The sequence below is a fragment of the Gopherus evgoodei genome, chromosome 7 (genome assembly GCF_007399415.2).
Source record: "Gopherus evgoodei ecotype Sinaloan lineage chromosome 7, rGopEvg1_v1.p, whole genome shotgun sequence".
Taxonomy (NCBI): domain Eukaryota; kingdom Metazoa; phylum Chordata; order Testudines; family Testudinidae; genus Gopherus; species Gopherus evgoodei.
The window spans coordinates 61,236,433-61,259,589 of NC_044328.1; the positions used below are offsets into that span (position 1 = coordinate 61,236,433).

General features: G+C 41.5%; 1 protein-coding gene across 15 annotated transcripts in view; it reads right to left on the bottom strand.

Annotated features, from left to right (window-relative positions):
- ZMIZ1 (zinc finger MIZ-type containing 1) overlaps window positions 1-23,157 on the bottom strand; it is a 508,413-nt gene that overhangs the window by 167,502 nt on the left and 317,754 nt on the right. For all 15 annotated transcript variants that reach the window (XM_030569259.1, XM_030569249.1, XM_030569248.1 and 12 more), the window contains one exon: window positions 8,882-8,987. In XM_030569259.1, coding sequence (XP_030425119.1) covers window positions 8,882-8,987 — 106 coding nt within the window. The remainder of the gene's footprint in view (window positions 1-8,881; window positions 8,988-23,157) is intronic.

Below are 23,157 nucleotides of genomic sequence, written 5' to 3' on the forward strand. Positions count from 1 at the left end.
CGCTAAGGTTCAGAGTGGGGAATTGTACCATGACATATGCATTCCCCCATCTTCCACCCATTTTCCTTTCAGGTTTCTGTTGGACAGTTACGTCAACAATTTCTTCACTTTCAAAGTGCTTTACAAGCATTGGGCCATAGTCAGCTCAGGTTTAAGTTTATCTTTACCTCCAAAAACCCAAGGACAGAATCACTGAAGTAGAGGTTCCACTGAGGGAAAGATACAGTAATAAAAAGGGGCTGAAATCTTTCCACAACCACTGTCAGCTCCAACCTAGCCCCAAAGTGGATTGTGCTCATTGGGAAATGAATGACAGAATAAGCTAATTCACTGTATCCCTTCCATAGTCTATGCTGATGGGGTGCCCATGGAGCACAGACATAAGCTACAGCTGCTCCCCCTAGGTAGAACTAACACTGGCTGCTCTCCCACCAGGGGCTACTCTAGGAATTTTGCCACCCCAAGCACAGCAGGCAGGCTGCCTTCGGCGGCTTGCCTGTGGACGGTCCGCTGGTCCTCCGAAGCCGCGGGACCAGCGGACCCTCCGCAGGCACGCCTGCGGGAGGTCCACTGAAGCTGCGGGACCAGCGGACTCTCCGCAGGCAAGCCGCTGAGGGCAGCCTGCCTGCCGCCCTCGCAGCGCTGGCAGAGCGCCTCCCTCCCCCCCCCGCGGCTTGCTACTATAAATCGTTGAGAAGGAGATTAGTAAATTTAATAGAGCTATATTTCTTGGATTTGTACTCAAGCATATAATTATTATTATTTGAATTCTAGTAGTGCCTAGGGGTCCCACCTGTGATCAGGGCCCCTTTGTGCTAAGCACCGCACAAATACAGATATAGAAACAGTCCCTGCCCCAAAGGCCTCTCAATTTCAACAGACTAGGTGGGCCATGGGTGAGAGAAAGGGGGTATTTTAATGCTTAATTCACAGACGGAGAGCTGAGACACTGAGAGATTGACTGACTTGCCATGGGGCCACATAGTGAGTGTGTGGCAGAGCTGGGAACTGAAACCAGTCCAGCGTCGTACATACAAGACAACCTCAAAAGGTGAGACTAAAAGCAAATACCACCCTACCACCCTTATTTAACCACCCATGATCGATGTTCTCTTTTAGGATATTGTTTATCTAGACTAGAATCCACATGTTTGCTGGAAGTGTAGTGAAGAGCCAAGAGTTCTCTGACTAGATAACTTGTATTAAAATACAGCTCGCCCTGTCCACGCTAATGTTTTAAGTCACATTAGCTAACACACTGAACAAGAAAAAGACCTTTTATTCTACTCAAGACAAACCCTTTGGCTCCAGCATCATGTTAAAGCTATGTCTTAAAACTGCGACTTGCCAATTCACTTAACTGCAGTATAAATTGGTTATCCCGGTCCTTTTTACTGATAACTTTGGTATCTCACCCACTAAAAGCACAGCTTAATTACTCTTATGATAAGTCATTATGGTCTTAAAAGGACACCCCAAAACCAAACAAATCTTAATATACAAAACCCTAATGACACGAAGCTTCATACTTTATTTAATAAAGTCCATAATTAAGAAGATTATGGAGTGTTATTGTTTAACTGCAATACTAAAGAAAGCCAAACAGAGCCAATTGTGGTTGAAAACAAGCCAATCACAGCACTCTATCAAAGAGAAAGAGTTGCTATCTCTGCTATCAAATGTCTAACACTTAGCCACCCATCCAGGCTGTCACAGGATTCATTTGCTGCAGTTTCTCAGTGACAGCTGAGGTACTTTCTCTGCACAATACTGCCCTCAGGCCTCTCTCAGTGCAGAGATATCGAACACTGTCTTTTTCTGACAAAGCTCCTATATGATCTCATCCTGTCGTCCCCTTGTCTGGCCCCAGCCTGGCCTACTGACAAAAGCAAAAGCTACTCTGGGAGCAAGGAAAAGTTCAGTAGCTTGTTAAAGTATTTATGAAAAAAAACCTTAGCAAATTATTTCCTTCCTGACTTACCAAAAAACAAAACAAAACCTACCATGATCTGTGAACTCCATTTTACTTGCATAACAGGCCTTAAAATAAATGTATTATAGAACTGAAAATGCTGGATTGGAAGGACAAAATCAGCAAAGCTCATGCTCCAAAGAGCCTTCATTTAAATTCCGGAACCTCTAGGGGTCCCAATCAGCACTATGCTTGGAGAACTCAGACAGCACTGAGGGAGGAGGCATTAAGAAGAGAGAAAAGACAGGCAAACACAAAGGCACACAGGTAGCCCTAGTTCAGAAGCAAATGAACATGTTGCTAACCTGCTGGGCCATTCCCTATAGGTGTCAACAAGTCAATGGAACTTACCCTAATGTTTTGGGAGAAGCTGTCATGAAAAGACTTAAATCTGTTTTTAAAAGCTGTGTCATCTGTTTTCAGGGTAGGAAATACTGCATTTGACCTGCTACAGAGGCAGTGGCCCAGACACAGCAGTATGGGCTTTAAGAGTAAATGGAGGTGCAGCCATTATGACAGGTTAAATGCCAAGAAACAGAGGCAAGAGGGACAAGTCATTAAATCACCATTACTACTGAAAAACCACACAATAACTTTTTAATACTTTTCAAGCCACACAGGTCTCCCTGGGCACCCTCCAGAACAATTCACATTAACTACTTGGATAGTTAAGGATTAGCTAAGTAAAATAAATAAGGACTTAAAAGGAGCACTTCAGACCCAGTCTCAGCAACACAGAGCAAGAATGGAAGAAAACTGATGCTCTGAAGCGCTGACAACTCCACACCCAAAGGGCTTAGGCCAAAAAGTGGGACAAGAAGCTACACAAATACACTACGCAGGAGCTGTGCCAGTAATAGATGAACTTTAGAAGGGTTTGGGGCAGATATTTTCCCCAACAATAACCTAACAGGCTTTGTTTTCACTAGGAAAAAACATGTATTCTCACCTTATGGCAGCTAACACATGGCAATGAACATGGAAGTAAAATCCTAGTGAAGACAAGGCCGTTTTTCAACCAACATGCGATAGCAGATCACCCTGACTGCTAAACACATGTGAAAATTACAAACTGCCTTCTCTTCACTAGGACTTTACATCCTTTTAGTGGCAATGCATTAGCTAAGACAATGTAAAAACACACTTTTTAAAGACGCAGCCCCAGAGAAGCCCCTCCTTTCCACCACACCCAATGAACCATCTTCTTTCATCTCTGTCCTGCCCCCTGCCACTTCCTCCTCCCTATCATTTCAGATACGCCACCAGGTCTGAAGACCTCTACATGCTGCTCACATCATTACTCTGGCAATGACTGGACCCTCCAGAGCACACACGACATAAGCATAGTGCTATGGGGCACAAGGAGGGGTTTAAAATCCAGTGGGCAGCTATTCAGGGCTAAGCAGAGAAAACCTAAGGACTGATTTGCCCCACATTAAAATGTTAGGCGGATGGAACAGTAATCGGAAGAAAGACATATTGGCTGCAGGACTTAGAGAAGAGAGGAGGTGGTGAATGACACTGATCTGGATGAATCCAAGCTTCCAGAAAACTTGGGAGATGACTGACATTTGAAGCCACTTGTTACTTGGCACAAAGTCGTTTGTTCATCCCTACAGTATATACAACTCAATGAGTAGTTTAGCAATTGATTTTATTTTAGTATGCCATTTACCAGCCCCTCTCCCCCAAAAAAGAAAAATAATAATAGTTCTAAGAAAATGGGATAGATATTTACAGTTGGCACTCTCAGTTTTTGAATGCATATTGTCTTATTGCCAATGTAACAACAATCTCTCTCTTTTTCAGGGTGGGGTTGGACATGGGGGAAACAGAACTTTATAAAGCACATTAATGTTTGTGAAAAGTAGCAGAATGAATTTTCTCTTCATCCACAGAAAAGCTGCACCACAAACAGCAACAGTACTGGCTTCCCAACACCACCTCCTCAAAGTCCCTCAAGCATATTATGGAGGGTCTCAGTATAAGTTACAACTCTGACCTTAACTGCGATCTTGATGCTAGTGTAAATTGTTATGCACTTCTTCTACAAGAGTGAGGGACTTATGTATTGTAAGAAGTCTTGTATGGCACACAAAAAGGCCCATTTATACATCGGGGTGATATCCTGCTCCCACTGAAGCCTATGGGAACTTTCCTTTTCACAGAAGGAATGAAAGATGATAGCCAGGTCTTGTGGGTCTGATGGGTTAATCCAACTGTTCAGTTGCCTGCACAATACAAACCACTCCACCATACATTCCACTGCATTGTCCCAACATCTGCTCTCTTGTCTTTACTTCACAAACTCCTGTGGATCCTCTGGGTTTAGAGCCCTCAGGTACTGTGCCTCTCTGATTTGCCAGTCATTCTTTGTTAAGGGGCTATCAAAGTAGAACAGGGAAACTAGACCCTTAAATAAACTAAATACAAATTCAATACAGAAAGAAGATTTGCACACCTTCCAAATCTAGTCCCACAGTTAATGCTTGCAAAGTGCTTTAGGATCCTAACATGAAAAACATTACTGAAGGGCAAATAGTTAACAGTCGAATTTTTTCTTAAATCCAATGCTATTAAAATATTACCCTTTGTGTTACAACAAATGGATGGATCAATACTGTTAAGAATTTGCATGTGACAAGTTTGCTCTCCAAAATTCCATTTTGCAGTGAAATCATTTGGAGTCTCACCATACTATATGAAGTACTCATCAGTGTCAGGGCCAACTCCAGTCACCAGCCGAGCAAGCTCGTGCTTGTGGCAGCAGATTCCAGGGGGCGGCATTCCCTCCAATCCTTTTTCTTTTTCTTTTTTTTTTTTTTGCTTCGCCGCTTCGGCCGCCCCTGCATGTTTTTTCTTTTTGGTTTGCTGCTTCGGCCGCCTTGCAGGGGCTAGCAGCGTGGAGGAGGAGAGTGCCCTGCTAGGAGCCGTGCCAGGTCTGTAGCAAGCCTGGCAGGGCAGCCCGCATCTTTCTCTGCCCGCCGACCGGAGCGGCGCGGAGCCCTCCTGGCAGGCAGCGTGGCGAACGCCCCGCTGAAGGAAGCCCTGGCTGCCCCCCTTCTCTCTCCTCCCCTCTCCTCCCGATAGCTGGAGCACGCACTCTGCCGCCTGGGGCACGTCTGCCTAGCCGGGAGTCCTCCTGCACCCACACTCTGGCCACTCTGTAGGTTCCCCCCCACCTTCACCACTCCGGCCGCCCTACATTTCCCCCACCCCTTAGCCGCCCCACAGTTTTTTTTTTTGTTGTTTTTATTTATTTATTTATTTATTTAATTTTTTTGCTTGGGACAGCAAAAGAGCCAGAGCTGGCCCTGATCTGTGTTAACTGTAAAGAAGACACTCTTCGAACAGGAAATACTTTCCTAACTGACAGGAAGTACCAATACCAGCCCCTTTAACCAGAACAAACTGACTGATTCTAGTAACGCAATTCCAACTCATGAAAAAAAAATACTGTTTCTACAAAGGGGAATGACATAAGGGAAAAGAGTTCAAAATCTGTAGAATAATAAAATGCAGATCTTCAGCTCAAGACATTGGATTGCAAATACAAGAAAATGCCTCTGTGAAAAGGCCATTCTAGGGTACCATATTTAGTCTCTCAATTATATCCAGATTAATTCTGCTCATCTTAACAGGAAAAAAAAAAGATGTTTATTCTAACTACCAGCTCTGCAAACTAAATCTGATAACTGAAAATCAAGTTATTCCCCCCCTCCCCTTACATCATCCCAAGAACAAAGATTCTGCCATTAAAATTTAGCTTACAATTTGGCCACTGATGCATGAGTCAGAATACACTCCTAGCTTGATCGCTGAGATATGTATGTCCTGTATGACAATACTCTTTCACACCCACACAAAAGAGGTTTTCAGTAATGTTAGCAGGTATGGTTTGGGGGATACACATGCAGCAAATAAGCTGAGTAAGGGCAATTTTAACACTTACTTTTCTAACTAGAACCTCATTTTAAAAAAGATTAAAATAAGCCACTTTAACTATAAAAAACATTGGCAATAAATTACTACTAATGCAAATAACTTTCTTTTTTAAAGCAACACTTGACTTTCCTGATGATTTGTATGTAACGCATATAGAAACAATAGATAGGGGATACATAACAAACCATTTAAGAATCACTGCATCTCATACTTTTGGTCTTTTACTCTTAAAAATGAGGGTCATATTCATTTTAGACCAAATAAGTAATCTAGAAATTATGGGCTGGAGAGGGGTTCACAAAAATTTCTGAGTACCTCTCTTTAATAAAATTTTGCTTATCTCACATCTCAAATAGGACAATATGGAATACCAGCATTTATAGAAGTACCTTTCCTTAATAACATTAAAATGTAATTTGTAGGAATGGACTCAAACCCTTGTACATTCCTCAGCATTAAGTCCAGAGAAAGAAAATACTCAAAAAAACTATTTGATTAAAAAAAAATCATGCAGGATATACATCAGCACATATTGGGAGTAGGAAAGAGGCCAGGGAAAAAGAAAATGTTATTCAGAAACTACACATGCAAGAATTCTCGACATAATAACTTAAGTGAGTCATGTAGGGAGCTATAAATACTGAGGAATATAGAGTACTTAGAAAGATCCAGAGAAAACACTGAAGGAGAAAAGGTAGTGTCAAAAAATAACTGACAGAAGATCTTAGAGGAAGTTGAATGAGGGAGTAGAATCGTTGTGGCTTAACAGACCATAAAACAGTAGGGATATCTGGAATTTACTGTGAACCCCCTCCTGTCAGAATGATTAGGAGTGACCTTACTTTTGTAATTCAGGTCTGCTCATCTTCCAATTTCCCCACTTATTGTAGTAGCTCTCACATGTTTGTCATGTGAACATAAGCCCTTCTGGGCAAGGACTGCGTCTACCGATATGACTTTTCACAGATTCATTAACAGATGCCCATGGTTATGCTTCTATTCTAGCAAATTTGGTAATAAGGGTGATTGTGAAAAGTTGATGTTAATGGAAAAGGAAATGCAAGATTATTGGTGAAACACAGGTAGATAAGACAAAACACAGGCACGGGTGAAAGCAAACAAACACTTAAGGTCATTGGAATTACTGTCACATATCACTACCATATATTAGAGGGGTAGCCGTGTTAGTCTGGATCTATTAATGCGGCAAGAGTTCTATGGCACCTTATAGACTAATAAATGTACTGGAGCATGAGCTTTCACGGGTGAATACCCACATGCATCTGACGAAGTGGGTATTCACCCACGAAAACTCATGCTCCAATACGTTTGTTAGTCTATAAGATACCACAGAACTCTTTGCCACTTTTACTATAATTGTTAAGCTAAAATAAAAGATTTTTATTCCCAAATACAGAAGAGATACAAGCAGCTAATGATAGAGACAGCAGTACCTTTCTGGGGTGGCAAGGGAAATGCACTGAGTGAAGACAGATATGACTAAAAAATAATTATTAGCAGCAGTCAAATACAGACATAACATTTCCCTAGAAGGAATGAAAAACTGGAGGTTGTCAAGATTACACCAGAAAAGTAAATCAAGAAATGAAAATGTCTGAAGACTGACAACCTTCCCTCTGCCAGCACTGTGATGGGATCCACGTCAAGAAAAAAGTAGCAAAAGAAATGACACAGAACCTTTAGTAGGTCTATTTTAAACATATTTAGAAATAGAGGAATCTTAATGCACACAAAGGTGGACTTAAAAAGCCTCTGATAAGATTAATCAGAGAAAAAACAGATAGCTATCACTGGAGATAATTCATAACTGGGAGATCATGCCTAATAAATTGGATAGAATATTCTGAGAGCCAATAAGTATTTCATGGAGGTGCTTAGAGGAGTGAAAATCATGGACAATTTATTGGACATTTAGCAAAATCAATAATCTGGTAATCACACAAAAGGCAAATCTGTGAAGTCAATGAGTACAACATAAGGCATGACCCACTATTTGATAAGGAACTGCCTTGAACACTGAAGGCAAAAGTTACCCATGAATGGAAGTTTGGCATCGATAAGAAACAGCGGCATAATCCAATCAGTTCACTATAAGAATTATTGTCTTGGAAGGAGGTAACATTTGCTAAGGTTGTGTCAGTGGTGGCATGGCAGCCGATACTAAGCACAAAGGTAATACAATTAAGTATGTCCAATTCTGAAAAGGAGCAGTTATCTGCTCATTTTCCTAGATTATGCATGTTATATTGACATTCGTCACCTAATAGAATAGCTGAAAATTAAGCACAGTAAATAAATGTAAGCAAGTGCCACCAAAAGACACAAAACAAAAGACACAAAACAATGGATTCTTCATCTTTCCCACACAACAGTGACATGTTGAGGGTCCATTATTGCTACTTTGGTAGCAAGCTGTGGTACATTGGAGGAGAATGCATTGTTTGCCAGACTATTGGAATGGTGGTTGCATGGTATTACACAGGTTAAGAATAGGTGGGAATACTACCAAACAGCAAGAATTACAACAACAAGTGGTATTTTATACAGACACCTATGGCCACACAACAAAAAGTCCACACTAGATAGAGTTAGGATTATAGGAGGAATTTGAAGCAGTGAGACAAATAGACACATTATGGAAAGGCAATGCGAGAGATTAAGAATTCACTAAAATGGTGTGATTCGGTGTATAGGTTCTCCCTTAGGCCTTTCTTTCCATCTCAGGATTACAGAATATTAGGGACCTTGTTTCTGGAAGTAACACTAACTAGAAGGTGCAGCAAGTGACACTTTTTGGAGAGAATGCAGGGGTTTCCAGCATCAGGTATCCCTGGTTCATGGCCAGCACATTCAGTGGCTATGGTGGAGCAAGATACTTGGTGATATTTGTTCAGAATCTGACCCTCAAAGAACCATTGATAAATGGAAATAGCCTTTTCCTACCAGCTGATTTTGGAGTGAATTTGTCCCTGTTGGCTGCACATACGGCCAGTAGCCTGTATCCAAGATCCAAGTCAAATCCTTGCTGTGCTGCCACTCGACTAACAACCTGCGAAGAGAAAGAGAAAGCTTCAGTGGGGGTTACTTCTGGCTCCTTGCAAAGTCACATTAACCTGCTTATTGACACAAATGGCAAATGACTGTCAGCTGCTGTGACATCCATAGCATATACATGGGTATGAGGCATTGTTCTCCAGGAGATTTTCAAGCAAGCACAGAAACCTGCACTTTTGCATCTGTTATCTGTTCGTTCCCCTAGGGAGGCAAAGCTTAATACAAACAAACAAACAGTAAAACTTTTATATACACTTAAGCATGACATGTTTTATTGTGTGTAGGAACTATCAGACCAGACCTTAAACACTGCTGCACAGACATTAACAAGCACAAATCATTGTTTGTAAGAATACTGTCTTGATCTTCGTGATTAAAAAATCCTCCCACCTCACTGCTATGCAACATGCTATGTTCTAGTCAGCTGCCACCCTCCACCCCTGAGGTGATTGCAATTCAGTAGCACTGTCTACTGTCTGGGAAATATCTTGGGATATCTTCTGGATAAACAGGACCTACGATAAAAGGTGCTATATAAACAAAGTATTATCCAAACATATATCATACAAGCTGAAAGGAGAATGTAAGAAAGGTGTAGGCAATATAGACAGTTTATTTATTTGTATTGCAACAGTACCAAAAAGCCCCAGCCATAACTGAAGCTCTATTGCACCAGGTGCCATGAGAGACAATCTGTGCTCCCAATAGCTTACAACCCAAGAAAGAAAATATTCTTTTTCCTTCCTTGTCTCAGAATCAAAGCCACTAGTTAAACTAAAAGACAGCACACATGAGTGTGCAATTATCTGTGTCTAGAACCGACTCTCAAAAAAGCAATGGTACAGAACTGAATTAGAAACCAAGATACACCATAACCTATAAATGGTAATGAAATGTACCATTCTGTGTTAAGTAGTCAGTTCTATCACATGAATCTTCTTATTCCAAATTGTTTTCCAGTATCTAATTAACAATAAAGAATCAGATTTCTTTATTAAGAGAGTATTACTACAGATAATGCTGCAGTTTATGGATAGATTTTTGTTGATGTTAATTTGGAAACTAAGATTTATGCAACTTCTAATCTCAAAATTGAGCACCAGTGATCTTCATGACAAACAAAATTAAATTTGGAACAAACAACACAATAACACACAGGTCTAGAACACTGCAGCTAGCCCTTGTACATCCAGTTTATCTAAGTTTGTTGCAGTTATAAAGTAAAATTTTAGATAGGAAGAGAATTATCATTTAGGAGAAAAGGCCTGTTTATTTTTTGATAAATCATGAAACATTTTGAACTCAGTAAAATAATCTTCAAACCCCAAACAGTACAGTTGTTAGTACTGGTGTATTTGTTAAGATTCAAGGTCTAGATCTTGCAAAAAATTGATGCAGTGGGACTACTCACCTGCATAAAGTTAAGCTCATACACAAGTCTTCACACGATCAAGGACCTGGAGACATTAACAAGACCTCCAGATGGCTCATGACCCGTGAGTGGTGAGAAGCCCAAGCCCTTTTGGGATGGAAGGTTGTCAGACTGATATTTGGAGTTGGAGGAAACTCACATTTGGAAAGCTCCAGATGTTTGTATCCACTAAACTGAGTATCACCAGAATCCAAATATTAATCTATTTGCCCATTCATACCATCAGGTACATGTCATGAAAGAGATCTGGAAAAAGCAAACTGGAAGCTCATTTTTTAATCTTGTTAAAGGCTCCTGAGAGGGATGCCCTGTTATTATGCAAACATAATTGAAACTCATTTAGGCACCATCTACTCTAACATCACACACTAGCTAATTTAAAGCACGGCTCACTTCACTGAGATAAGAAAGGGAACCTACCTCCCTGCCTTTATTAAAATGCTGTTTTGACTGGCACATTATCTGCAAGCTTCAGATTTTGAAACTGGATAGGAATGAAAGCAGATACGTCTGCTCATCAATGAAACTGGAGTAAAGTGTGTTTACTTGCAAAATACGTTGACATTTTTACACTTGGTTCTGTTTAAAATATGGATTTATGGACACAGATGCTGCTGGCCAAAGGCCAAATAAGGACTTCCAACCAATATCTTGCTAATTATGGAAAAAGTTCTCCACACTAATTCAAGAGACACAATCACAGACCCTGACCCATGACACACAGTCTATGATTAAGGTAACTTTATTAGTCAGATGAGAAAGTCAGGGTCAGTTTCAGCCTAAATACAGACAAGGCACAAGCTGTTATGCTCACTAATTGCAATCAATTTTTATTTTATTTAATTTATTTAACTAATTACAGTAAATATTCTTCTATCATTGGCATGATCTTGATCTCAAAAAAAGACTAGGCTTTTTAGGCCTCCAGACTCATCTCTGACACTGATCATCTCTGTGGCCCTGGGTAGGTCATATTGTCTTGTCCGGGCCCTACCCAAAAGTGATGTATAAAGTAATTTCAGTAAGTAGGAGTCTGTACATAAGGGAAGGTGTGAAGCAATCTGAATCTATGGACATCTAAATAATAAAATTGGTCCAGAAATGCTGTTCCCACCACATAAGAAATTTCATTTAAAAATATTTTTTCCAACAACAAACCAGCGTAAGTAATCAAAAATGGACATTTACTGTGGAAATCTCCATTTTGACAAAGTAGCCATTTTCTACTGGGGAAATTTTTTCCCCTTGTTAGTTGTACTAAGTAGAGGGACCACCCATTCTGTGTCTGATGGTGGATGCCCTGCTGGGGTCTGCAATATGGCCAGCTCAGATGTCCCGCTGGGCTCCCCTCCTCTCCTCTGCCCTTTTGGCTTCACAAAGGCACACCTATGTCTCTATTGGGCATCTAAGTTAACATGAATAGGGCAGTTCCCAACTCTTACAGATTCATAGATTTATAGATTCTAGGGTCAGAAGGGACCAATGTGATCATCTAGTCCGACCCCCTGCACAAAGCATGCCACAGAACCCTACCCATCCACTTCTATAACAAACCTCTAACCTATGCCTGAGTTATTGAAGTCTTCAAATTGTGGTTTGAAGACTTCAAGCTGCAGAGAATCCACCAGCAAGTGACCCATGCCCCACGCTGCAGGGGAAGGCAAAAAACCTCCAGGGCCTCTGCCAATCTGCCCTGGAGGAAAATTCCCTCCCGACCCCAAATATGGCGATCAGCTAAACCCTGAGCATGTGGGCAAGACTCACCAGCCAGCACTCAGAAAAGAATTCTCTGCAGTAACTCAAATCCCATCCCATCCAACATCCCATCACCAACGACTGGGCATACTTATCTGGTGATAATCAAAGATCAATTGCCAAAATTAGGCTCTCCCATCATACCATCCCTTCCATAAACTTATCAAACTTAGTCTTAAAGCCAGATATGTCTTTTGCCCCCACTAGTCCCCTTGGAAGGCTGTTCCAGAACTTCACTCCTCTAATGGTTAGAAACCTTCGTCTAATTTCAAGTCTAAACTTCCTAGTGTCCAGTTTATACCCATTCGTTCTTGTACCTACATTGGTACTAAGCTTAAATAATTCCTCTCCCTCCCTAATATTAATCCCTCTGATATATTTATAAAGAGCAAGCATATCCCCCCTCAGCCTTCTTTTGGCTAGACTAAATAAGCCAAGCTCTTTGAGTCTCCTTTCATATGACAGGTTTTCCATTCCTCGGATCATCCTAGTAGCCCGTCTCTGAACCTGTTCCAGTTTGAATTCATCCTTCTTAAACATGGGAGACCAGAACTGCACACAGTATTCCAGGTTGGGTCTCATCAGCGCCTTATGTAACGGTACTAACACCTCCTTATCTTTGCTGGAAATACCTCACCTGATGCATCCTAAAACTGCATTAGCTTTTTTAACGGCCATATCACATTGGCGGCTCACAGTCATCCTGTGATCTACCAATACCCCAAGGTCCTTCTCCTCCTCTGTTGCTTCCAACTGATGCATCCCCAATCTATATCTAAAGTTCTTAATATTAATCCCTAAGTGCATGACCTTGCACTTTTCACTATTAAATTTCATCCTATTACTATTACTCCAGTTTACAAGGTCGTCCAGATCTTCCTGTATGATATCCCGGTCCTTCTCCGTGTTAGCAATACCCCACAACTTTGTGTCATCCGCGAACTTTATTAGCACATTCCCGCTTTTTGTGCCAAGGTTGGTAATAAAAAGGTTAAATAAGATTGGTCCCAGAACCGATCCTTGAGAAACTCCACTAGTAACCTCCTTCCAGCCTGACAGTTCACCCTTCAGTACGACCCGTTGTAGTCTCCCCTTTAACCAGTTCCTTATGCACCTTTCAATTCTCATATTGATCCCCATCTTTTCCAATTTGACTAATAATTCCGCATGTGGAACCGTGTCAAATGCCTTACTGAAATCAAGGTAAATTAGGTCTACCGCATTTCCTTTGTCTAAATAGTCTGTCACCTTCTCAAAGAAGGAGATCAGGTTGGTTTGGCACGATCTACCTTTAGTAAAACCATGTTGTACTTTGTCCCAATTACCATTGACCTCAATGTCCTTAACTACTTTCTCCTTCAAAATTTTTTCCAAGACCTTACATGCTACAGATGTCAAACTAACAGGCCTATAGTTACTTAGATCACTCTTTCTCCCTCTCTTAAAGATAGGAACTACGTTAGCAATTCTCCAGTCGTACAGTACAACCCCTGAGTTTACTGATTCATTAAAAATTCTTGCTAACGGGCTTGCAATTTCATGCGCCAGTTCCTTTAATATTCTCGGATGAAGATTGTCCGGGCCCTCTGATTTTGTCCCATTAAGCTGTTCAAGTATGGCTTCTACCTCAGATGTGGTAATATCCACCTCCATATCCTCATTCCCGTTTGTCATCCTTCCATTACCCCTAAGCTCCCCATTAGCCTTATTAAAGACTGAGGCAAAGTACTTATTTAGATATTGGGCCATGCCTAGGTTATCCTTAACCTCCTTTCCATCCTCAGTATGTAGCGGTCCCACTTCTTCTTTCTTTGTTTTCTTCTTATTTATATGGCTATAGAACCTTTTACTATTGGTTTTAATTCCCTTTGCAAGGTTCAACTCTACTTGGCTTTTAGCCTTTCTCACTTTATCCCTACATGTTCTGACCTCACTAAGATAGCTTTCCTTGCTAATCCCACCCTTCTTCCACTGCTTGTAGGCTTTCTGCTTTTTCTTAATCACCTCTCTGAGATGCTTGCTCATCCAGCTTGGTCTACAACTCCTGCCTATGGGTTTTTTCCCCTTTCTTGGGATGCAGGCTTCCGATAGTTTCTGCAGCTGCAACTTAAAGTAATTCCAGGCCTCTTCCGCATTTAGATCCACAAGTTCTTCAGTCCAATCCACTTCCCTAACTAATTTCCTTAATTCTTTAAAGTTAGCCCTTTTGAAATCAAAAACCCTTGTCCAAAATCTATTTTTGTTTATCCTTCCATCTAGTTTGAACTGAATTAGCTCATGATCACTCGAACCAAGGTTGTCCCCTACAACCATTTCTTCTAGGAGGTCCTCACTGCTCACCAAAACCAAATCTAAAATGGCATCCTCTCTTGTCGGTTCTTCAACTACTTGGTGAAGGAATCCATCAGCTATCACATCCAGAAAAATCTGATCCCTACTATTCTTGCTAGCACTTGTCCTCCAGTCTATATCTGGAAAGTTAAAGTCTCCCATGATCACATTTCCCATTAGTGTTTACTTCATTAAAAACATTAAAGAGGTCTCTATCCATATCCAAATCAGATCCCGGCGGTCTGTAGCACACCCCAAGCACTATCTCAGGGGAGACTCTAGTAGCTTTCTTTCCCAGTGTGATTTTTGCCCAGACAGACTCTGTCTTGTCCATTCCATCACTTCTTATTTCTTTACAGTTAACCTCCTAATTGATGTACAATGCTACTCCACCACCTTTGCCTTTATTTCTATCTTTCCTAAACAGCACATAGCCTTCAATACCTGTACTCCAGTCATGACTACTATTCCACCACGTTTCTGTTATCCCTATAATATCTGTTTTCACTTCCTGCACCAGTAGCTCTAGTTCCTCCATTTTGTTCCCTAGGCTCATCGCATTAGTGTACAGACATCTTAATTTTTGCCATTTGGCTTCACTCACATTCTGTAACCTGTCAGGCACGGACATTCTACCACCAACATCACCTGTTAGTCTGTTATCTACACTACCCTTCCTCCTTATGCCAATTCTTCTGTCCATGGCTGTATCCCCTCTTACTTTGTTTACTTCTCTCTCAAGGTTAAATTCCGGCGTGGAGATCTCCCGAACATCTCCCAACCATCTCCCTCAAATTTCTAGTTTAAAGCTCTCTTAATCATGTCGGCGAGCCTCCATCCTAGAAGTCTATTTCCCTCCTTGCTCACAGCTTTTGTCTTAGGCTCTCTGCAGATTCACATAGACATCTCTACATTGATAACATTTGGTTCATGTTTTTTATACCTTCTTTGCAACTGTAACAGCTAGAGAACTTTGAAAGCTGCTGCCGCCATCCGAGCTAGAGATTTTCCTCTTTTCCTCCTTCTATTTTAAATCAACATTGATTCTGGAGAACAAGACAGCAGTCTCAGAAAGATATACTAATTTGCTGACTGGTACAATCCACCCAATTTGAATCAGTTTGTCTGCATTACAAAGTTTTATTGTGTTTGAACCCAGCTGCAAATTAAAGTGAGCAGATGTAAGTTAGATTACACAGTGTGACCACAAGTTAGTGGTTAGGTTAGGCCAGGATGAATTGTGATCAGCATCAATTCAGCTAACTGTGCAGGGTACAGTCATGATTAGCTGATACACAGCACCAGCTGCAATTTGTCCCTGGCCTACGCAGACTGCAAATTCATGTTCTACAATGAGTCAGCTAACTCAATTGTTTACCACCACGGTCAAACATGATGTAATTTTATAATGTAGAAAGCCTATCCCTGCTGGGCCAGGTATGGTGAGCCATAAAACTGGATTTAAAATGCGACCCATCTCTTATAAAAGAGGCAGCTGATAGTTATGCCAAAACCAGAAATTAAGCCCAGAGTTTCCTTCATGGCAAAGTAAAGCACTAACTCAAAGACATTTGGCCAGCCCAAGGTTTATATTTAATATTTTTCTATGGAATTTTATTGAAGTCCTTAGGACATTCATAGTTTGCTACATGAAATGGTGAAGTTACTTTAGTTTAGATGTATTAATTTCAAAAGGTGTTTTTAGGTGAAGTATACACTATGTTCAGATTCCTGCATTATTTTAAATGGTTGCCTACAGGCAGATCTGACTGCCTCCAGTACTTAAAAACCTTTAACCTACACCATATTGCATTCGTGACTAAAACACCACATTCAGCCGCTGTGACATAGTTCAGCAGGGTTCCGGCAGGCTGGAATCTCATGAGCATCAATAATGAGCAAAAAGATATTAGTGTTGGGTTCTACTAATGGGAAACTGATACCAAGTAAGCACAGAAATGCAGCTATCAACTTCTCTCATTAAAAAATAGCACTGCTTTTCTTTCCCCCCATCTCCTTTTTGTGAGGCAAAGGGCATGACTTGCTGTAGCTAGCTCCACTCTCTGCCCTGCTTGTCATCGCAACATGAAGTACTGGAACAATTCACCTCTTAACCTAACAGGCCTGTTAATCAAGAGTGCTTTATGACTGCTTATTACAAAACTCCTTTCCCATTATGTTGCACTTTCAATGAATCTCTTAACTGGCAGCAGTCAAGAGCACCCCCCCTGCTGGCATCAGAATGAATTTTCCCAATTCAATTTGCCAGCTTCTCAAAAAAAAAAAAAAATGCCAACTGATTGCTAGTTCAGAGAGCTGTGTGTCAGCCACTTGTGTGCCCTTGAAATTATCTGAATACAGTTTGAAGACTACAGCAGAAATTTTGTAATTACAATTCTGCAATGTAGATGGTAATTCCCCCCCAGTAGCAGAGGAAAATCAGATAAACAAGAAGCAAACAGGATTTTTGCAGTATGACTAGAAAACTGCTTTAAAAAGAACAAGAGGGAAGGGAGGGGAGTTACCTTAGTGATCTCAGCGCCTGGTTTGACTAGACTCACAGATTCAAATCCCAGCAGGTTTGCCTCAGCAATTCAGATAGCCAAAGTAGGTAAGTAAAATGACACAAATGTATTAGTCTTTCACAATGGACCTTAAAACAGAGATCGTGCCTGTTCTCTGTGGACATAAAAGAGTCCATAAAGTCCCCGTTCCTTAAAGCAGACATTTTCCACATTTCCCTCCCCCATCACATGGATAAGGATCATGTTTTGAAAATCAGACCCTGCAACCCTTGTGGAAACAACAATTAGCATTGTGAAATATGTGATTGCTCTGCATCCTGGCTCCTTTTTTCAATCTGCTTCATTTGGAAAAGTTCCACCCAGAGCAGTGGAGTGGAGCTCTGCTTTTGCCCCACATCTGTCTCTCTCTTCCCTGCTCTCTATGGTTTTGGCAACCATACAGATTAGTTATGGAAAGGCAGGACCTAGGATCATGTTCCCAATGTTGTCCCCTAACGGGCCAAAGCAGGGATTTTTGACTGATTAGACAGGGTAATCAACTCACTGGACTCATTGCAATATTGTCACCTGCCACGTTATGACGAGCTTTGACCTTGAAGAGTGGTTAGTGAGTGATAAATTGGGTTAGCAGTCTATCTCAAACACTTTCAAGTGGTAAAATATACAAACATTTTGACTGACAAAGTGAAAGAACAAAATAAGTGCACAGGAAGCCAAGATCTCATAAGGAAAGCCAGGACTGACCCAGTAAAACTGGGATTTATGGTGGTCTTTATGCTCCTGCTTTTATGCAGGGTGTTCTGTGCCTGCTGGCTACCTTTTGATGGTGCAGTACGTTCAAAGCAATAAAGTGCTTTGGGATCTTTGGGATGAAAGGCACTACATACACCTGAGAAGTCTATATAACTACGTGGTTCATTTGAAAACCTCACGGGTAGGTAGCACTGACATGGGTAGCTCCCCTTCTTTTTATCTCTTCCCTCCTTTTCAATCCATATGCATTAGGGTTTGTACAATATATCTCCTGTAGACTGCAGCCACACATTTCACCCACAGAAGGCAGTGAGTGCACTGTATACACACACATTATGAGAGATCAGACACAGATACAAATCTGTTCTAGGACAGATAGTGCTCTGTGTTCTCTCACCATGTGTATGTGTCCAGCTGGCATCTACTGAGTGGAATGTGAGCATCTGCATGATCATGTGAGCGGCAGCAGTCTACAGAAGATATGAACTCTAAGACTACTTCACAAGCAGAGCGGTTTCACAGGTGGTTGGAGTATTATAAAAAGTATATTAAATAAAATCTTAAAAAAAGAGAAAAATGGATGATCACATGTCTCAAGTCTGTAGCAGTGAAGCTAGCTATGAGAATCCTGTGGTAAAACTCAAAAATGCCAGGGGGGAGATATGAATTCCTTTGTTGACCTCTGCACCTAACTACCTGGACCAGCAAGGAGCAGGAGTGCCAATAAGGATCTTCAGCCCCGCACTCCTTACCCCTGGAGGAGGTGTCTGACATTGCATATACACTAAGCCAACTTCCAATGATGTAACTACATTGATGTAGCTACTCGAAGCGCAAACCCCAAATGTAGATGAGCTGCACCAGCACAAAGCAGGGCTTACCTCTATGTAACACACTGAAGTCAGAGCTCAGAAGCAACTCCTGCAGACAGTTAAAGACTGAATGAGCATGAGGGAAATCTTCCTATCTAGTCATCCAAGGATGTCAGAATGGTGGTCATGACACACACCCCTGAGAGAGATCCTGAACTTGGCTGAACACAGTTCACCATTTGAAACACACAAAAATATTTGTCTAATAAATGTGGGGAGAGGACAGGATGGAATCAGAAATTTCTCCACAGAAGCTTTAGAAACAAGTAGGTGTGTGCCATCCTTAGGGATCTGCAGGCTGTCTCCTGTCCTTTCACGGATATAGATATGATCTCCTATCTGTAATTACTGTGATCCTGATCTGATCTGAAATCTGATTTTAGAAGTGTCACATGTTAATTTTCGATTCTGTACTTCTTTGTATTAAACAGAAAGCGCCCAGACAGGCATGAAGTCAATTTAGCAGCAGATACCTTGCAAACATATTAGCCTAACTTTGTTGTTTCTGCCATCTGAGGCATTCTGTATCAGAAGGGTAGCCGTGTTAGTCTGGATCTGTAAAAGCAGCAAAGAATCCTGTGGCACCTTATAGACTAACAGACGTTTTGGAGCATGAGCTTTCGTGGGTGAATACCCACTTCCTCAGATGCATGCATGCATCTGAGGAAGTGGGTATTCACCCACGAAAGCTCATGCTCCAAAACGTCTGTTAGTCTATAAGGTGCCACAGGATTCTTTGCTGCTGAGGCATTCTGTTTTGGAAACCTGACCTCATCCAAACGTATGGTTCTTGTCCTTTTTGTTTTTAATTAAAATTTTTAATTACACATTTGATGAGCTAAAATGGGTTTCCATATCACAAAACGGACAACAGCTTTCCTATTCTTAAAATTATCTGAAAAATGTCAAGACTTTGCTTCAAAGATTTTTTCAAGGAGAAATGGAACTCAGAAGGTTATTTTGCATTGTAAAATGACTGAGCATATGCAATATCACAACCACAAATAAGTGGCCCAAAGCATTGTTCCTTTGGACATTTTAATACAACCATTTTTGAGTAATGCTTCTCTTTAGAGTATATAGAGAGCCTCAGGTTACAGAAAGGATACAAATGAAAACCTGGAGTTTCAGATACAGCATGACCAGAGTTATCAAAGAATTTTATGTCTAACAATCTTTCTGACACTTTAGTGCAGTCATATCACCTTGGTTATGACTCCATCGGATCACAATGGCTAAGCAAGGTTGAGCGGAGCCATTATTTGGCTAGAAAACCTCCAAGAACACCTAGATGATGAAAGAAGTGTTGTGACTCATGAGGTATCACTTCTCCTCTATCAATGTTTAACAAATAGCTCAGCATAGTGTTTGTGGTCAGGGTGGCAAGCGAAGTGACATTTGTCAGATGAGATGAGAAACCAAGGTCCTGGCGATCTGTGGTCAGCAATCCCACAACCCTTTTGATAAGCAGGGTTGCATAACCCCAGTGTTTTGACCAACGGACCATTCTGGTAATTACATTCAGCCTATCTAAATTCCTCCTGCCAACCAAACTGGATGTGCTATTCCTTTTCATAACCTATCGTGCACTGTTAAACTGCAATATTCTATACCGGAGATGACTGCATGAAGCTACGTATCCCTCTCTTTGAATTGCCTTGCAGGCATGTTGTGAGGCCTAAATAATGTAAAGTACTGTGAACTCTCATATGAGAAGTGCTATAAGAGTGCAAAAGTACTGCTGGTCAAAGACAGGCATATTGATATGTCCAGTGGTCTTAGCTTTCCTCTTCTTATTACTACTGCTCCATAGCATGACAAGATGGAAATCTCCACAACACCATCATTAATATGCCAGGACATTTGTCAATGGTAGAATAATGCAGTGGGATGGGGATGGATTTAAGAATGGGTGAAAGGGAGAGTTACAACTCTTGACTAGATTTAAGTTCAACTTGATATAGTGGCCTGAATTATTTTACTTTTGGCTTTTTTTTATCTGGGGGGAGGAAGGAGTAAGACAACAACCTTCACATGGTGCTCCTGTTATGTGTTACTGATTAAACACAATGAATATCGTCAATTTCTTAGGAGTTCTTGTTTGGGACGTTATTGAAGAACCGCCGGATCAGTTCTACGTATGTACAAACTCATTATGAAGGTCGGTCACATGCCAAATATGCAGTGTAGTTGAAGCCATATTGGTCCCAGGATATTAGAGAGACAAGGTGAATAAGATAATATCTTATTGGACCAAGCTCTGTTGGTGAGAGAGAGAAGTTTTTGAGCTGCACAAGCTTGAAAGTTTGTCTCTCACACCAATCAAATTTGGTCCCATAAAAGTTATTACCTCACCCTCTTTCTCTCTCTAACATGCTAAATATGAATATCTTTCAAGAGTTCTCAAGGTGAATAACACTGATGTTGCTCAACAAGAAACTAACACTAACAGGCTATAAGTAAGCTGCAAGATACAAAATTCTTGCCTATGAATTAACCTCCACTGTGAACAATGCAAAGTATGGCCTCACCATGTACATCAGGCATGGTCTTAAAGATGTTTCCTTCCTGGAGCAATCCAAGACCATGAGAATCTCTACTGCTGCACCACAAATTGAAGAAATGACTATAATGAACATCTACAAACCTATACACTTTGAATGGTCAAAGGCCATGTTACCGTCTTCTCTCCACCCAGCCATGTATGTTAGAGGGTGTGTGGGAGGGGGCTCAGGGCAAGGGGGTTGGTGGGTGCGGAGGAGTGCTTACTTTGGGGTGGGGGGCTCCCCAGCTCTCACTGGCATGGCCCTGCAGATCCTAGGTGGCAGAGGGGCCGGGGGCTCCATGCGCTGCCTGCTCCCACAGCCCCCATTGGCTGCAGTTCCTGACCAATGGGAGATGCGTAGGTCCCAGGCCACCTATCCCAGCACCTATGACACCCTGGACCAACACCTTCCTGAGCACCCGTGGACCGCCGCCCAAGTTTTAGTCATGGGTATTCTTAATAAAAGTCATGGACAGGTTCTCTGCCATGAATTTTGTTTACGGCCTGTGACCTGTCCATGATGTTTACTAAAAATACCACTGACTAAAACGTAGCCTTATTTATAGCTACCACTCACAACAGGGCTATGATGCACCTGGTGAGTAACTCACACATAGGTCTTGTACACAGCTGTCCATCTTCTTTTCAAACATAAATGATAAGGGAACTTTTGTTCAACCAGAGGTACCACAGTACACAACACTGAACTCTGCTTTCTGATGAAAAACAATAATGCAAGCTTCACGAACAGTGGTTGGTAACTTTCCTTGCTCCACTATTCTGCATGTCAGCTGTTGAATTTTGCTGATTGAATTAAATCCAAAACCTTCATTGAAATTTTCTCAAAGCAAACTGGATTGCATATACTGCATAAGTTGAAGACTCGTACATTGTATCCAGTTGAACCCAGAAAACTATGGCCACTTAGTTCACTATCTTATCAAAGCAACCGTGAAGCTCATTTCCCATGGCCATCACAAGTCTACACTCCTTGCTTGGCAGATGGAGACAGAAGCACTCTTCAAAGAGTATGAGAGGAGTGGAGATCCAGACACAGCTAAAGTATTAAGTCATTGAAATCTGCCCATGTGAAGCTATGGAATGAGACAGTGGAGGGTCTTGACTTCATGCATTCCCGTTGCAACTCTGGCACCCCTCCATAAGCTTAAAGTTGCTGATCCAGCAAACACTGCCAATCAAAAGTGATGGTCAGTGCTATTGCCTCACACTCTCTCTGTAGCTCAAAGACAAAAACCTGATAAGATGACTAGAAAGAAGATTCAAAAAGAGCTCTTCCTAAAAGTCTGGCAAAGTCCTGCCTCTATCATCCCCATATACTAGAGAAGAAATAAACAAGGCCCTCATGGCCACTAAAAGCAGAAAAGCGGGTGGCAAAAAAAATAAAAAAAATTCTTTTATCCTAAATTTCTTAAGAATTTGGAGCCAAAGGGATGAGCATGGTTGTCAGCCCTATTCGCCGCTGCACATTTGATGGAGGAAGACCCCCCAAAAAGGTGATAGTCATGAGGCGATCATCATTGCCCTCCTCAAACATGGGAATCCATCAAATGATGCCACCAGTTATTGCTCAATATCACGCCTCTCCATAACTTGCAAGAAAGGGTCTCACTGGCTCATCTCACCCTATCTTTGAGATCATCCTGCCAAAGGAACAGGCCAGTTTCAGACCAGAAGGGAAATTTCTGCGAACAAGCTCTCATCATTACTAGTCATACTGAGGCTTGCTTCCAGCTGAATCTTAAAACCAAAACAGAATTAACAGATTTATCTGCCACCGACAACAGTATAGAGATATGGCCTGTCGATCAAGGGTCATCCAATGCCATAGCAGTGTGCAACTCCTGGACATGGTGTTGAACAACCGTACATACCATGTCCTTCTGGGCCATTGTCCAATCAGCAAAACACACACCCCTAATGATGGTCTACCT